Here is an 18,791-nt window from a genome sequence, read left to right on the forward strand (position 1 = left end):
TAGAAACAAAACAACAATACCAATAATTAATCAAGAACATAATATTATATCATATTTAAATATCACCTAAATACATAAGAGTTCAAACTAATTACTCCCAATCCCAAATGATAGAATTAGCCACCTTAGAAGAAATATTTCAATAAAAAAAAATCATTAAGACAAATCAAGATATATACTTTCTGAATTGCTCTCTTTTATGTTCAATATATGAAAACTATCTATAAATAATTTATTAGTTATTTTGAATCAAATGTTGATTTGTATGATCAGATGTTATCAAATGATGTTCGAAATAATCAAATAATGTTAGAAAACATTCTAAGAACATAAAATCGAGTTTAGATACTCCTTGATGTGTTAGACTGTCTAACGCGTAGAAGATGAAGTGACTGACTAACATACAGACAACGAAGTGAATGTCTAGTGGGTTCATGATAGTTGTTTCATCCAAATCATATTATCCTTTGGAATCATCTAACATGTTGAGCATCCAAAGACTGTCTAACGTGTCCTTGTATTGTGAGACCGTCTAAATTGTCCTTGTATTGTGAGAACATCTAACGAGTCTATGCATAATTGAATTGTCTAATGTGTTAATATTGTATAGTTTGACTTTACTTTTTGAACACAGAAACTACCTAACGAGTTTAACTCTGAGATACTGTTTAACTATTTTAATATTACAGTATCGTCTAACATATTTAACCTTAATAAACTGTCTAATATTTTTTTTTAATTCTAGACTTATAACAACTTTGTTAGAAATCTGATTACATCTTATAATAATTAAAACTCACAAATTTTCTTATCATGATATATCTAATAAATATTAAACGTATAAGATATTGAATCGTTTAACATCTTTAACCTTTATGAGATACATCGTTCATATTTTAAATCTATTTCATTTATTTAATCATTCGTATTAATGTCAAAGTCTTTTCTACACATGCACATGTTATCATCTTGGAGGAGATGATTCAAATAAATAATTCAACCTGAAAATATAAAAAATATTAAAACAAGTGATTAAAACACGTAACAACTAAGAAGTAGATGTCTTCATTTAATACGCATGAGTGACAAACTCCTTCACGCGTTATGCCTCAGTTACTTCTTAATTATTTTAACGATAATACACTAAATTTTAAATTTGAATAAGACAAATGTCATAAGACAGAAATGAAAAAATAATAATAAAATTTCTGTTTTTGCTATTAATGATTTCCTCACAACATAATTACTTAATAAATTGGTTATATTTAACAAAATTTTAATTTTAAAAACAATTAAAGTTACAATTGTCATCAAAATATATCATAACATTTATTTCCTTAATTTAAATATTGATTAAAATATATCTTCCATAAATTAATTATTAAAATTAATATTTTTAAGATAAAAATATATATTTTTTAATTCTAATGTTTTTCTTGTATTTTCTAAAAAAAAAAGAGAAATCAAGTGACCATTGGATTCCTCAGTAGAATCTCGACTCTTTCCAAAAAGGGCCAAATAAAACAACGGTTAGGATTGGATTTTCCTTATACAAAATTCTACCTAAAAAATTAAAGTCAGAGAAATGTTGTGCTTTTTGTGTGCTATTGGGGTAAATAATAACTGGAACCGTGCCACGTCTGACAAAAAAAAACGTTATGCAGAGGGATAAATCTGGAAAAGTACACGGGCTTGTAAATGAAATCTTGACTTTTGATTTTTTATTTATTTATTTTTATTTTTATATTTGAGTGGGGAACTCTTTGTTTATTAAAAACTGAGATCAGCGCCGAGGTTTGAGCTTATCATTCAGCATTCTCTTCACAAGGCTGGTCTTCCGAGCTTGTCAACCACCTCGCCCAGAGAGGCAGAGAGAGAGAGAGAAAAAAAAAGCATCGTTAATAACGAATACTTGTAAGCGATGAAAGTTGTGATTAATCCCGAACCGTTTCTTTCCCTACCAAACTCCATTTTCCCCAGCAAGCCTCCATGCAACACTCGCTTTCAGCTTCGCCCCCTCCCAAACCTCCATCGCCACCGCTGGATCAGCCGAAGGCTCTCTTCGACGCTGCAGCCGAGGGCCACGTTGGATTCCACTACCATCGAGCAATTCGGGATTCCGGAGTTCGACGTTCGGAACCCGGCGCTGTCTTCCTCGTATCGCAGTTCGGCACTCCCGAGGCCCAACCAGACTGTGATGGAGGCCCAAGCTAGGGTTTGCACTGGCCCAACCCAGACTCGCCCCCTCGACGAGCAACAAGCCTTCAAGGTCTTCGACACAATCCTCAGATCAGGTTCCTCTTTCTTTCACGTCACATTGATGTGTTATTGTTCGTGGTTTTGGTTTTTACTTTTCTAAAGTGAGAGTAGAATCGGAGAACAATACAAGAGCAAATTGATACTGTTTTATTAGAAAATGGACGGTTTGAGATTTAACAATTTGCCATACTTATGTTATCACAATCTCAAATGTTTGAGAACTTTCTCATCGGTTATTTGGGCAAATCATCAGTTTAGTGTTTGTTTGTGAATCCACTGCGTTCCTCGTATTGCATTTTCTGAGACAGTTTGTAACCTTGAAGTTACAATTTGTTAATTATTTTAGTTCAAAATTCAAAGAAGTCAAGTGACTGAAGTGAAAATATTGACATTTTTTATGCATCAGAGTTAAGTTTAGGGACTGATGTGATCCTAGAGATTTATTTAAATTTCTTTAGTTCGAGGAATTAATATGATATCGTTTTATATTTTTTAGGAACCAAAATGGTGTTTTACCCCAATTATTATGGCTACACTCTGTCCTCCAAAGTATGTATATCAGCTCATAGGACTCTAGTATTAGTCAAGTGCTATGTTGCATTGATACCAGAACAATACCATTACTGAATATTTAAAATTTCAATGAATTAAAATACATTATATATGTTAAATAAGTCATTACTATATTTATATATTTCTGATATTCAATTAATTAATTTATTTTGCTTAATATAATATAATCAATATTTATTTTGATTTGGCATTGGTATCATATTACTAGTAGTATTAAGCGTTTATGTAGTCAAATTTAAATAAAACTGATAGATTCAGTTATGAAAATAAATCTTTCTCTATAATATAAGGGATCACAATATGAAACATCTAGGTTCTGATACTTAAGCCTCTGTATGACACGCTTACCAGTATTTGGTAGGTGTACAATATGGACTGTCACTGATTTTGGAGTATCTGTGCATAAGAGGTCAAGTGTTAGTAATCAATAATCATAATCAAATTTGAATGAAGCCCTACAATCATATCGAATAGGTGGTTTTTGTTGAAATGATGCTTTTCTTTACTAGCTATATTAGAGTCATTGAAAATAAAAAAATAAATTGTTTTGAGATTTTATTACTTTGTATTTAATCTTAGCTAGGGGAGAAATGAAAGATGAAGATGAAGTTTCTAAAGCACAACTTGGGGCATTTTTTGCGGGGATGACAATCCGCGGAAATGCATTTCCTGAGGCAACACAATGGAGTGAAGGGGAAATGCGTGCAATGAAGACATTCTGGCCACTTCTGGTTAGAGTGCTTCCACCTGAGGTGATATTCATTGCAGACCCAGAAGGGTTGATGATGGGTATGGGAAGTTCCATTGGGCCGCAATATGTTGGCAATGGCACCAGCGAGATGCGATTGGTTGGTGCTCTTAGGGAGGTGTTGGCTGGTGGCCATCTTGGATTCGAGGAAGTGCAAGGTGTGTTAAAGGATGTCCTTCCCTTCCAAGAGGGAGATGAAGAGCCCAAGAAAGTAAGTGAGGCTTTGCTTTCTGCATTTTTAATAGGTCAACGCATGAACCGTGAAACTGACCGCGAATTAAAAGCATACTGCCTTGCATTTGATGATGAAATTGGTATGAATTTTAACCCGATTATTCCATTTTGTTCTTTTTAATTGTCGCAAATAAGAATCTTTTTTGTTAATATTATTGTGAGTTGATTCTCAGGCCCTCCTCCTATTGCTGATGTTAGATCATTGACTCATTACGGTGAACCTTATGATGGTAATACACGCTTCTTCAGGAGTACATTATTTGTTGCTGCGGTTAGATCTTGCTATGGGGAGTCTTGCTTACTTCATGGTGTAGATTGGATGGCACCTAAGGTGTGAATTGTTTTCCAAGTGTTGGGTGTTTTGTTTCTTTAAGCAGAAACTAAGATGCTTACTGATCATGAAGTTTTCTGAAATTCTATCCTTGGAGCCGACGAAGTGCATTTTCAAAGTCAATTTTTACTTCTGAATTTCTATTCTTTGATATTTTATCTGCTGATATTTCATACAAAACCATGTTCTATTTCTTGAACAAACTATTGTTTATTTTTTAGGGTGGTGTAACTGAAGAGCAGATGTTGAAATTTATGGGGGCAAATGTAAACTTATCCCCTTCCAAGGCCAAAAAACTTCTTGAGGTATTTTTTTTTTCCAGAAAATAATGTTAGACCATCATAGTGTTTTTCTCATTATCCTCGTTTAGCTTCTATCCTCACTATCTTGTTGAAATTTATTTGTGATCTTTGTCTTTCCAGGATGATGAAGTTGGGTTTGCTTATGTAAGTCAGCGTGAAGCTCGCCCGTCTCTGTATGAGCATCTCACTAAACATTTTGAATTCTAAATTTTTTAAAGATTAACTTATGTATAGAAGTTATGTATGGTATAGCCTTCTACTTATAGACATGGGGAATATTATACTAATGGAAAAGAATTCAGCTGAATGAGAGAAACAATTTTATTGAATTAATGAAGGAAACAATACATTAGCATCCATATATAGAGAACTCTATCCCTAAAGTAATGCTTACAAAGAGATCTCTAGTATCTTACTACAACACACTTATAAATTTTTACAATATCTTCTAACTCACAAAATATTTTCTCCTGACTCAATAGTCCCCCTTAAGCTGGTGAATGGATATCTAAGATTCCCAGCTTGCATATGAGTTCATGAAATCATTTTGTAGGAAGACCTTTTGTAGACAGATCTGTGCTAACTGAAGGCGAGATGTGGCATAAGAAGCGACGTAAGACCACTATCTAGTTTTTCTTTAATAAAGTGTTGATCTATCTCTATGTGCTTGGTTCTATCATGTTGATCTGGATTGTGAGCAATGGTAAAAGCTGATTTATTATTACTATACAGATTTATAGGCTCTTCACATGTCACTTTAAGATTGTTTAGAATAATTCTCTGCCATAACAATTCACACACCCCATGTTCCATAACTCGAAATTCATCCTCTGCACTAGACCTTGCAACAATATTTTGTCTTTTACTTCTCTAAGTCACCAAATTTCCACCCAAGAACATGTAATATCTGTGGTGGATCTCCTATGTAGTAGATTCTACATAATCTTCATTAGCATGCACCTCCATTATTAATTTTCCATTCCTCTTGAACAACAATTTATGTTCACATCCTGTAAATGTCGTTCTTTTGGATCATTCATGAGCTGATTAACTACACTCACAACATAAGTTATGTTAGGTCTGGTGTGGGCTAAGTAAATGTGCTTCCCCACAAATCTTTGATATTGGCCCTTACTCACAACAAAACTTCATCACACCCAATTCTATGGTTTTGTACTATGGGAATTCTAGTGGTCTTGCAATCAATCTTACCAATTTCTTTGAGAAGATCAAGATGATACTTTCTTTGGGAGATAAAAATGCCTTTCTTTGAGTAAGCTACTTTTATCTTAATGATGTTTTTTAATTTTCCTAGATCCTTCATCTCGAATTGAGTAATAAGATTTTCTTTCAAGCTCCGTTTCTCATGTTCATCATCTTCTGAAACAATCATGTCATCCACATAGATCAAAAGTAGAATAAGTTTCCCTTCTAAGGAAGGCTTCATGAACTGAGTATGGTTACCTTCACCCTATCCATACTACATGGAGATCATAACCTGAGTGAGTCTACCAAACCATTTATGGGGTGACCGTTTGAGTCCATACAAGACTTTCTTCAATTGCACACTTTATTCCCTTCAATAAACCTAAAACCTAGTGGAATCTCCATGTAAACTTCTTCCTCTAAATGTCAATGCAAGAAAACAATTTTTGCATCAAATTGCTGCAATTCTCAATCAAAATAAGCTGTTAATGAGAGAATGGTTCTAACAATAATCATCTTTGCTACTGGAGCGTGTGTCTCCTTACAATCAACACCATAAGTCTAAACCTTTTAGCAACTAACCTTGCTTGGTAACGATCCAATGTGCCATCAGATCTATAGTTTATATTGTAAATCCACTTGCGTCCTATTGCCATTTTATCTTGTAGTCTGTTAACAATCTCCCAAGTTTGGTTACTTTTTAAGGCACTCATATCTTCATTCATGGCATGTACACAACTCTCACGGTGCTCTTGAACTGCTGAGTAGGCACTCTAATTGCATCAATGGTAGAGAGGAAACTTTAGTGCTGCACAAAAAGGTGTTTTGTGGACACAAAATGAGAAATAACATACTCGGTATAAGATCGAGTTCCTTTACTCAAAGCAATAGGTAGATCATCAAGGTTATTGAAAGAATTTTGCAAAGGTTCTAAGGCGTTAGAAGAGTGAACACTTACCCCTGGCTTAGACAATTGGACCTATTCTTGGATCAAGTTGGGTAGCTTTTGTCTCCTCTAATATATTATATGGAAGAAATTCTCTAGACAACTATTTTCCTAAGTTGATTATGATTCTAGGACAAAAGTTGCCCTTGTTAGGAAGCAGGTTTAGAAGCATCCATATGAGATGTGCCAGGCAAAGTACTAGGAGTACCAAAAGGGAGAAATGATGACTTAAGAGACTCAATTTCTATAGATCTCTTCCCTGGAAGATGAGGGCACATGTAAAAGGATTTAGTTTCATCTAAAGTGACATCCATAAAAGTAAAAAATATTTTGACTCGAATGATGGTAACAATGATAACCCTTTTTATCAGAGGCATAACCAATGGATATGTTTTTAATAGTTCTAGGATTTAACTTTCCATGGAATTAACTATGAATATGGACAAACACAACACATCCAAAAATCCGACTGTGAAGGCTAGAGAGAAAGGGAACAAATGGAAAAAAGGAAGACGTAGACTCAACAAAACTAAGGTCATCTAAAACTCGAGAGGCTAATAATTTAATAAGTAGGTAGTAGTAGGGACCGTCTCTCCCTAATAAGATTTAGGGATAGATATTTCAAAGAGAAGGGTTCGTGTCACTTTAAGAAAATGCTTGCTTTCTCTTTTCAATGATGTCATTTTTGTTGTGGTTGTATCTATTGATGTGAGTTTATGAACAATACCATTTTTCAAAAGGAATTTAGACATGTCATGATTTACATATTCCCCTCCATTATCAGAATGCAAACGTTTAACAGACTTTCCAAATTGTGTGTTTATCATACTGAAAAATTTGACGAATAAAGTAAAAACTTCAGATTTTCCTTTCACGAGGAAAATCCATGGCATGAGTACAATTATCAATAAAAATGACAAACCGTTTAGCAACAAATATACTAGAGGTTTATGCAAACCCGTAGATATCAGCATGAACCAAACCAAACATGTGACATGATGGTGCTTTACAAATTGACATACATCACACTTGAATGACTTAATAGACTATCATTAGACAAATGTGGAAGAATGTGGAAGATCAACATTGCTTAGATGAGTTGCCATGCTAAACATAAAGATGCCTTAAGGCCCCTACCCCTCTTTTTCTTCCAGAGAAATGTGAACAATAGTGCCCTTTTCAAAGGAGAGAGATGGCTTATCCCCTTTTTATTTAGAGAAAGAGTGAACAATATTGCCGTTTTCAAAGGAGATACGCACCCAAGGCGAAAGTGGTAAACAAGGGCAGGTCTGGAACAACCACCTCAAGTTTGATTATGGCAAAGCAAGCGGTAACAAGAATGACAGTCAGAATTGCTATCTAGCTTTGGAAATGGGTGGTACGTGAAACCTGTTGTAAACAGAAAGTATATATTTCAAAGAAACAGAAAGCAGATATTGCAAACCCACGGTGCCTGGTCATGCAGAAGTTGTTGGCGAACGTGGATTGAAGAAAATGTCAAATGGAGTTGTGAACGTGCAACAAAAACAAATTAGGTGCAATAGCAATTGAAATCAGTTATGGAGATGGAAAAAATCTTTGATTCCTCTCTCTATAAAGAGGGGTTCCATCCTCTCCAAAATCACATCTCTCTCATTCACTCTTTTCATCTTCTTCACCCACCACCGTGAAGCTTCTTTTCTCCTCTCATTTTTCCACTTTCTCTCTCCTCATTTATTTTATTTTATTTTAAGTTTTATATTGGGTTCCATTGGGTATTACTCTTTTAAAGAGTAACTTGTTAGTTTTGATCCTTGGAAATCTCTGGGAAGTTCCTGTTGTATCCTGGGGGACTTGCGCAATACACTGCGGATAAGTCCTTACGGACAGTGATTACTCACGCCTCGGGAAACCAATTTTGTTCGTTTTAAAGCCTATTTTTGCTACAATCGTAAGGACTTATGGCTGAAAATACGGACAACAACAACATTGCTACAGGACCGTCAAATGTTGTTTCCACAACGCAAACCATTTTTGCGAAACCATTTCCGGATGTCTCCAAAATTGAAGTCTTCACCGGTCAGAGTTTCCGACGTTGGCAGGAACGCGTGTCCACCTTATTGGACATGTACGAAGTTGCTTACAACTTCCAAACCCGACTCAACCACGCCTGCGAAACAAGTTGACGATTGGACCCATGCAAATAAGGTATATCGTCACACTTTACTCAGTGTGTTATCTAACGATCTGTTCGATGTTTATGCTTCTTATAAGAATGCGAAAGATATTTGGGATTCTCTTATCCTTAAATATACTACCGAAGACATCGTCAGACAAAGGTTCGTAATTGCAAACTACTACAGCTGGGAGATGATCGAAGGCAAAGAAATCAAAATCCAGATAAATGAATATCACAAGCTGATTGAAGATATCAAAACTGAAAGCATAACCTTGCCGGATGAATTCATGTCCGAACTCTTGATCGAAAAGCTTCCGCAATCTTGGACGGATTACAAACAACAACTGAAGCACAGACACAAACAGATGTCACTATCAGATTTGATCACCCACATCATCATCGAAGACACAAATAGGAAGGAGTGCACTGCTGCAAAGGCCAAAGCTTTGTCTGCCAAAGCAAACGTGATAGAAGACAAACCAGCTCCAAAAAGGTATGAGAAAAAATTTGATCACAAAAAGAAACCTAATAAAAAATTCTCTCGTCCTAGTGGAACTAACCCCACTTTAAACAAAAATAGGCTTTAAAACGAACAAAATTGGTTTCCCGAGGCGTGAGTAATCACTGTCCGTAAGGATTTACCTGCGGTGTATTGCGCAAGTCCCCCAGGATACAACAGGAACTTCCAGGAGATTTCCGAGGATCAGAACTAGCAAGTTACTCTTTAAAAGAGTAATACCCAATGGAACCCAATATAAAACTTAAAATAAAATAAAATAAGTGAGGAGAGAGAAAGTGAAAAAATGAGAGGAGAAAAGAAGCTTCACGGTGGTGGGTGAAGAAGATGAAGAGAGTGAATGAGAGAGATGTGAATTTGGAGAGGATGGAACCCCTCTTTATATAGGGAGAGGAATCAAAGATTTTTTCCATCTCCATAACTGATTTCAATTGCTGTTGCACCTAATTTGTTTTTGTTGCACGTTCACAACTCTATTTGACATTTTTTTCAATCCACGTTCACAACTCTATTTGACATTTTTTTCAATCCACGTTCTCCAACAACTTCTGCATGACCAGGCACCGTGGGTTTGCAATATCTGCTTTATGTTTCTTTGCAATATATACTTTCTGTTTACAACAATCCCCCACATATTGCAAAAGATAAAGATAAAGAAAGAAAAAGAAGAAAAAAAATTGGGTTCATCTAAGATGTAATGCATCAGAGCTGGTATAGCAAGCTATATGAACCAGTCTTAGATTGATGAACTTAACACATAGTGTAGTTGGTATAACAAGCTATATAAACCAAGACACTTAGTATGTGTTAGAAGTTTATCAATCACAATACACTCCCACAATACTTGCTGTTATCGCTGTGTTGCGCTACTAGGCCATGCGCGTGCCTGATATTCATGAGTGCTATAGAGATCTTGCCAAGATCTCCTGCAAGCGGCCCCACTTGACACTCATATAGGTGATTTCATCAAGTGTATGCTGCAAATCATACACCACCCATAAGGGATATGAAAATCATTAAAACTTTGTAAATCATTAAAACTCTTTAACCTCTGAATTTTAACCACAAAGTTTATCCTCTTGATTATGCAGTATCTAGCACTTTCACACACACCATAGGAATGGACAAAATTGATTTAAAATCAATATTAGTGCTAGCAGAACTAACAAGTGATTTGTTTTTACCCATATGAACCTTATTCATGGGATTTCCAATCACAAAGGTTAGGTTTCCATCACTTGTTTGTTTGCAAGTGGCTTAAGTCCCATTCCCCTTGATGTTTCTAAAATCATTTTTCTCCGTAGGGGTTTTGTCAGAGGATCTGCCAGATTCCGTTCTGACTTGACATAGTCAATAGAAATCGTTCCACTCTTTAACAGCTGTTTCACCAAATTATGTCTCAATTGTATATGTCTATTCTTTCCATTGTAGCTTTTATTTTTAGCTATAGCTATTGCCGATTGGCAATCACAATGCATTGATACAAATGGGGTTGGTTTCATTCCTAAAGGAATGTTTGCTAAGAAGTTTTTCAACCACTCAGCTTCACTACCAGCCATTTCTAGAGCAACAAACTCAGATTCCATCGTTGATCTTGCAATAATAGTTTGCTTGGCTGATCTCCATGTAACTGCACCACCCCCAAGTGTAAATACATAACCACCAGTGGATTTTGTCTCATCTGAATCAGAGATCCAATTAGCATCACTGTACCCTTCTAGCAGAACGGGAAATCCACTATATTCAATGGCATAATCCATTGTACCTCTTTAAGTATTTCATGAGTCTCGCTAGAGCATCCTAATGATCCTGACTAGGATATTGAGTGTATCTACTCAATCTACCTACTGCATAAGCAATATCTGGTCTATAAAAGCTCATTAAATGCAATAAGCTCCCAATTATCTGGGCATACTGAGTTTGAGAAATAGATTCTCCTCGGTTCTTCTTTAATTTAGAATTAGCATCATAAGGGGTACTCACTGACTTAAAGTCATAGTAACCAAACTTCTTAAGAAGTTTCCCAGTGTATTTTTCTTGGGATAATAATATACTATCTCCCTTCCTTATGATTTTAACTCCTAGAATCACACTTGCTTCACCCATGTCTTTCATCTCAAACTTAGATCCAAGAAACAATTTTGTTTGAAAAACTATATCATTGCATGTACAAAAAATTAGCATGTCATCTACATACAAACATATAATGACATATTCACCATTTTCAGATCTAGAATACACACATTTATCAGTATCATTGGTAGAAAAACCTTCACAAAGTAAAACATTATCAAGTTTTTCATGCCATTGTTTTGGTGCTTGTTTCAAACCATACAAAGATTTTAAAAGTTTGCATACTTTTTCCTTTTGACCTGGGACTACACAACCTTAAGGTTGAGTCATATAAATTTCCTCTTCTAATTCACCATTCAAAAAGGCTGTTTTAACATCCATTTGATGAATTACTAACTTACGGATTGATGCTAATGCTAGCAACACACGGATAGAGGAAATCCTAGTAAAGGTGCAAAAGTATCAAAGTAATCTATGTTATGTTTTTGAGTAAAACCTTTAGCAACTAATCTTGCCTTATATTTTTCTATGGATCCATCTGGATTGTACTTCTTCTTAAAGATCCACTTACAACCAATGGGTTTTGCTCCTTTAGGCAGATCTACTAAGGTCCATGTATTATTTTTCTTAATTGAATCAAGCTCAGTTTTAATGGCCTTATCCCAATGTTTAGCATCAGGAGCACTAGTAGCTTCTAAAAAACTTATTGGATCATTCTCAACTAGATAAGTATAAAAGTCATCTCCAAAAGATGTTTCCTTTCTTTGTCTTTTACTTCTCTTAACATCCTCACTCAAGGCATCACTAACACTATCTATAGGTTGTTCAGATGTACCACTACTCTTTAGAGGAAAGATGTGTTCAAAGAACTCAACGTTTTTTGTCTGTACTATAGTGTTACATTCAATTATATCACTATTAAGAACTAAAAACCTATAGGCAACACTATGTTCTGCATATCCTAAGAACATACAATCAGATGTTTTAGAGCCTATTTTCCTTTTCTTAGGATAAGGTAACATCACTTTAACTAAACACCCCCACACTCTTAAGTATTTCAAATTAGGTTGATAACCTTTCCACAACTCATAGGGTGTTTTACCAGTTTTCGTATGTGGTATCCTATTTTGCAAAAAACACGCGGTAAGCAGAGATTCACCCCATAAATTATCAGGATTATTAGAACTAATAAGCATGACATTCATCATTTCTTTAAGAGTCCTATTTTTCCTTTCAGCTACTCCATTAGACTCAGGTGAATACGGTGGGGTTACTTCATGAATAATACCTTCTTTTACACAATAATCATTAAATAAAACATATTCACCACCTCTATTTGATCTAATTCTTTTAATTTTCTTATTCAGTTGATTTTCTACTTCCGCTTTATAAGTTAAAAACATGTCAAAAGCTTCATCCTTATGTTTAATTAAATACACTTTGGTGTATCTAGAAAAATCATCTATAAAAGTTACAAAATAATTTTTACCACCTCTAGACATGGTTTGTTTTAAATCAGCAAGGTCGGTATGAATTAAACCAAGAATTTCAATTTGACGTTCTACAGAGTGACATGTTTTCTTCGTTATTTTAGATTCTACGCATACATCACATTTACTATTTTGTTTGTCATGCCTGTTGATTAATCCTAGTCGTTGCAATTTTATAACATACGAAGAATTCACATGTCCTAATCTAGCATGCCATATATCATACGAGTCAACAATATAAGCAAAAGATTTAGATTCATTCATAATTTCAGAAATGTTTAATACAAAAAAGCCTTGATCACAATATCCCTTTCCCACAAAAACATTGTTTTTTGTCATAACAATCTTGTCAGATTCAAATGACACTTTAACCCCAACTTTGCTTAGCAATGCCACAGAGACCAAATTAACTCTAATTGATGGCACATGTAGCACATCATTCAAAGCCAGAGTTTTACCAGATGTGAGCTTCAAAAGAACTTTTCCTTTTCCTAGGACAGGAGTTGTCCTGGAGTCATCAAGATATACTTGTTCTTCTCCATCCCCCACACTTGTGTAGGAGGTAAACACATTTGTGTTTGCACAGATGTGTCTGGTAGCCCCAGAGTCTACCACCCATTTGCGCTCACATTTGTCACAAGGTTTACTTGTGAAACAACTGCCACAATTGTATCTTCCTCTTCGACTAGATTTGCCTTAGGAAGATATTCGTTTTTAGCCCTATGTCTGCACTGAGGTGCATGATGACCTAGCTTTCCACAGACAAAGCAATTACCCTTTTTCTTGAAAGTGAGGTTAGTTCCACTGGGACGAGAGAATTTGTTATTAGGTTTCTTTTTGTGATCAAATTTTTTCTCGTACCTTTTTGGAGCTGGTTTGTCTTCTATCACATTTGCTTTGGCAGACAAAGCTTTGGCCTTTGCAGCAGCGCACTCCTTCCTGTTTGTATCTTCGATGATGATGTGGGTGATCAAATCTGATAGTGACATCTGTTTGTGTCTGTGCTTCAGTTGTTGTTTGTAATCCGTCCAAGATTGTGGAAGCTTTTCGATCAAGAGTTCGGACACAAATTCATCTGGCAAGGTTATGCTTTCAGTTTTGATATCTTCAATCAGCTTGAACCCATACACATATAAGGTAAACGCGCATGGGAGAGTGTGACAACTTTGATGACGGTGTGACTTCCGGAGTTCAAAATAGAGGACGACGAACCTCTTGGTTTGGACATTGGTCAAGTTGGTGGCTACAACGGCGATGGTGGTGATGGTGACAGCCAAGTGAAACACAAACTAGGTGCACTTTAGGCAACCCAGCTAAACAAAGGAAATGGGTGCATCTCAAGCAACCCTAGAAGGAAGCTGCATCTAAGAAGACAATGGAAGAATGCGGAAGCATAGCCCTGAAGATGGGGAACTTTGATACAAAATTGAAAAAAGCTGTATGAGGGAAAATATCTTATTTAATTGAATGAGTGAAACAATTCTTTAGCATCAATATATCGAGAACTCTATCTCTAAAGTAATGATTGCAAAGGGATCTATGGTATCTTACTACAACACACTTGTAATTATTACAATATCCTCTTATCACAACACACTTTTAATTAGTACAATATCCTCTTATAACTTAATAATTTCTCCTCACTCAACAATACTAAAATTATAGATTGAATCAAATATTTAGCTAGTCCCTGTTCAATAGCCCATAAGTTTTGGTATAATGCAAATTTCTCTGTTAGTTAATTTTTCTTTCTCATAGGAGTGAAACTAAACCAAATAGGGACCATATTACCGGGTTTTGAAATTGTAGGGACTATTTTGCATTTTATGAAAACTAGGGGCACTTCATTAAACAGTATTAAATGATGGGGACTTTATTGAGTGTGGTAAAACTATATGGACTAGTCCAATATTTGAATCAGGAGAAAAAAAAGATGGACATAGATACAAAAGTGAGGGTAAAGTTGTGTTCTGATGTTGAGAAAAGAGAAGCAAAACAATTATTTTCCATTATTTTAACCTAATTGGCATGTTCTATTCCACTATTATCCCTATTGGTGCATTTGTTATTATGTTGCATCCTCCCTTAAAAGCTATCTTTGAAGGGGGAAGAACCAACCCATTCAAGTTCTCCACCAACATCTCATACTACTTGATGTGGGACTTGGGTTACCCAGAATACCCTAAGTCTCTAATGACTTTAGTAAAATACAACAAGAATAGCAGTGAGATTGAATGGGGTCGATTAATATGGGTGGGTGGATATTGTTAAAAATGGTATATAAGTCATTTTGTAACTCATACTAACAAAGACTAATGCTGCTAGCCATAAAGGGTGAAATTATAATATCCCTTAATAATATATAGGGGAGTTGTATTCAGGAACCAAGTTTATAACAGTACTATTTGGAATGGAGATTAAACTTGTTTCCCCTCTCCACCCCCCTCTTTTTTTCCCTACAGCTACTCTTTAATTGGGATTAGGGAGCACATAAAGAAACGGCCTCCGCTTGCATCAACCGAAAAGGTTCAGCAATATGTAAAGGTGGGATGCAGACTTGTTTTTCTTTTGTTAATTTTATTAATCTCTTAGTTTATAACTTGATTCTACATTAACAATTTTAAATTCACCAATGAATAATCTATTTTTAATTTTAGTCTTTAGATGTATCATAAGCCATTATTTGTTAAAAAAGGTTATTTGTAAATTTTCCAGGTGATTTTACTATCACATTATATTTCCTCTCCTTGATAACATAGGACATTTAGTTGTGCACTCCCTGTACCATATTAACAAGTTATTAGATTTTTGTGCATGAAATTACCAAAGAAATCAATAAATAACTTAACGGTCAATTTAGCACAAATTTGAATTTTTTAGAAGAATAATTTTATGTGGAAGAATTACTTAAGTAATGTAGGTTTCAACCTAAGGAGTGCTAACAAGTTAAAAACTTAACTCTTCTTTTGGTTCTTTGATTCTGAAAATACCAAAAGGGAGTTCTTTTTAAAAGCCTAAAAAATAAAAGCTTGTGGTTGCTCAAATGAAATAAATACCACACACTAGTCTCACATGAAAAAAAACTGTTTGTTTATTCACTTTTAGCTAAAGCCTATATGAGTATTGGAATCATGACTTGGTAAGAAAAGTAAAAGGAGGTAAGAAAAGGGTTTAGGAGGTGAACCATGAAAGATGTTTGGTGAAATTATTATAAGGGATCTAATGGTGAATAATATGACTAAGAATTTGGTTTTAAGTTCAATGTCATGGTATGATTCATATATCCGACTCACCTAGTGGGGCAAGGTTACTGTTGTCGTTGTTGTAGTATATGAAAATTCTGTATTTTGAATGTAAGTCTTAACTGAATGGAAGAGACCATGAATTGGATGAAAATTTTCTTTTTCTTTCTCCTATAAACCTTAACCAATGAAATTGGCCCAAGTTATGGGGTTACCAAGCATGATTTCCTTTTTTTCATAGAAGTCACCATTTTCCTATTTAGTTAAAAACGTACATTTTTCAACAGGCAAGTGGCAAGGAAGCTCTTGTAGCTGGGTTTTATCATGAAGGTTATGAAGAGCCATTGTTAATGCTCATGAAAAGAAGGGGAGTGCATTCAGGTTTGGTAGTGAAGGTTGGGATTCCACTTTTAATGCTTCTCAGTCTGTGAACCTTTTGTTATCATTCTTTTCCAACATAAAAATATTGATTTGCTTGTATTATGAACTTTTGTTTTCTTATTAAATTGGTTAAATAGTCCTAATATTATATATTAATATCGGAAGTTGCTAACACCTTAGCAAAAGAAGCCACACCACGTTGATTTTGCTCATTATGTAGGGAGAGGAAGGGGGACTCTCATTGACTACAAGATTGCGATCAGCTAACACAACTAGGGGACTTCCTGTGAACTACTGTTCAGGGTTCCGTGCACTTGATGTCTCGTCCTCAATTGACCTTGGTGGTATGTATTGGTTCCTTGTTTGTTTCTATGTATTATTTGCGAACTTAAATGATTACTTCTTCATAATGTCCAAGTCTATAAATGTTATTATTTTAGTTTTTTTTTTCAAAGCAAATTGACAACCCTGTCACTATGCCAGTTTCTGATCAGCGAACTGATAATTCTGTACTACATCATATCTTAGATTGATGCCCATAAAGTATTTTTATTTTTTATATTGCAGGAGTGACACGTCAAGGTTTTAATCTCGAAGTCAATGCCAAGGAGTACGGTTTCCAACCCACAGACACACCAAGAACTGATAGATCGGTAACGTTCTTTAGATTTTTGTATTTTCTTCTTTTGATCTTATTCTATCCTATATTTGAAACTTATTAGCAATATGTTTGCACTTAACTATTCCCAATATATTTAAAATTTTTCTGTTGCAGTTGTAAAGATTGCCTTTATTAAACATGTATGTATGTAAAGCTGAAGAAATTTTGATGTCCCCTCATGCAGAGGATTGGACATTCCAGCTGTGGGAATAGATATTTGTGAGTAGTCTAATAGAATCCGATAGTGGATGGTATAATAAGCCCAACAAATCTAGTTAGGATAAGTTTTGATACCATATTAGAGTCTAACTCTTCTTCACAAAACTCTAACTTATAATATGAGGTTTGCCTCTACTTGTATATTGTAAATTAGTCATATCTTTACTAAATATGGGATCTCCAACATAGATTGACTGAAATTAAACTTAAGAAAACTCTGATAGAAAATAAAATACGTAACCATTTCAATTTATGAACCATGAGAAAGATCTCTGATTCTGTGCTAGTCATTCTAGCATTAATTATCTCTTGGTGAGTTCTGTTGTCTTTTGTATTGAGTTCTATCTACCTACCTAACTTTCAAACACAATGTTTGAATAATATATTTCATAAATTATCTTTACTCCTTGCATGCGTGTGCTATTTTATCAATGAACTAGGAGGACCATCATTTATGAATTGTACTACTTTGTTCTGACCATTTCGTGAATTTTGTCTGGAAGTTTATTCTTTGGTGATGTGTTGAAATGTCAAATGTTAAGTCTCATTAAACTATTATATAATGTAATGTCATTGCAGGTAGAAGGTCTCTAGTGTGTAGTCTGTTTTACATTGTGAGATGTTAACTGCCATTATTATCATTTTTCCCTTTTGGAACTCCAGGTCTCAAAGAACATTGAATTTGGTTTATCTGCTCTCTTGGGAGAAAAAGGACCAGCGTATGATCGAATTGTCTTGAATGCTGGAGTTGTGGATCACTTGCTTGGAGTTGATGGTGCAGAAGATATATCTGCTGCGCTGGATAGAGCCAGAGAGGCCATCGACAGTGGTAATGCTCTAAAACGACTTCTAAACTATATCAAGGTCTCCCACAAAATGGGTTGAATTTTTTAAGCATTGCAAAATACCTTAGTTTTACAACGTGTTGAACATGTGAGGGATTAAAGGGGTAGGAAAATGAAAATGAAAAAAAGAAAAAATTGGAGAGGCATCTGATTTTTTTCTTTTTACTTATCAGTTTTGAGGATTTTATTACGTTTTGTATAACAATCTCCAACATGCTTAGAACCCACAGATAGCAGCTTCATTTGTAATTAATAGACAAATGCTAACCCGTGTGCTTAGGACACTGGTTAAAAATGAAAAGGGAAATCTTTGAATTGGAATGCATAAAAATGTGTTCTTTTTATGAATTTTAATGCACTTCAGTATATGATTTTCAACAATATATATGTTTTTCTTTTAATATCTTGACCAATATCGCTAAGACATTGTTTAGCAAGTTCCTAGTCAAGAGTAGGAATTATGTATTGTTTTATTGGAAGTTGAACATTGTAACTTCCTCCAAATTTTTAATTAGAGAACTTGACAAATTAATTGCCAACGTGTACTAGATAATTTTTATTGTGCTCGACCATGGTGTTTTGGTCTCGATTTTGTTTGTATGCTTT

At 34.9% G+C, this 18,791-nt stretch overlaps 1 protein-coding gene across 1 annotated transcript; it reads left to right on the plus strand.

Annotated features, from left to right (window-relative positions):
- Positions 1-1,752: 1,752 nt before the first annotated feature.
- Positions 1,753-18,516, plus strand: LOC137806577 (uncharacterized). The gene is made up of 10 exons (XM_068606778.1): positions 1,753-2,294; positions 3,412-3,894; positions 3,988-4,145; positions 4,367-4,450; positions 4,568-4,620; positions 15,300-15,381; positions 16,367-16,474; positions 16,681-16,804; positions 17,028-17,113; positions 18,004-18,516. The coding sequence occupies exons 1-10, from the start codon at positions 1,922-1,924 to the stop codon at positions 18,223-18,225; spliced, it is 1,773 nt and encodes a 590-aa protein (XP_068462879.1). The 5' UTR covers positions 1,753-1,921; the 3' UTR covers positions 18,226-18,516.
- Positions 18,517-18,791: the final 275 nt, after the last annotated feature.

Source organism: Phaseolus vulgaris, chromosome 3, assembly GCF_000499845.2.
Source record: "Phaseolus vulgaris cultivar G19833 chromosome 3, P. vulgaris v2.0, whole genome shotgun sequence".
NCBI classification, from domain to species: Eukaryota; Viridiplantae; Streptophyta; class Magnoliopsida; order Fabales; family Fabaceae; genus Phaseolus; species Phaseolus vulgaris.

What these genes read in the sequence shown, in the direction of transcription:
- LOC137806577 (XM_068606778.1), top strand. Translation starts at nt 1,922, where the DNA reads ATGAAAGTTGTGATTAATCCCGAACCGTTTCTTTCCCTACCAAACTCC. An exon ending in CGACACAATCCTCAGATCAG is followed by an intron (nt 2,295 to 3,411) that starts GTTCCTCTTTCT and finishes ATTTAATCTTAG; the next exon opens with CTAGGGGAGAAATGAAAGAT. An exon ending in ATTCAGGTTTGGTAGTGAAG is followed by an intron (nt 16,475 to 16,680) that starts GTTGGGATTCCA and finishes CTCATTATGTAG; the next exon opens with GGAGAGGAAGGGGGACTCTC.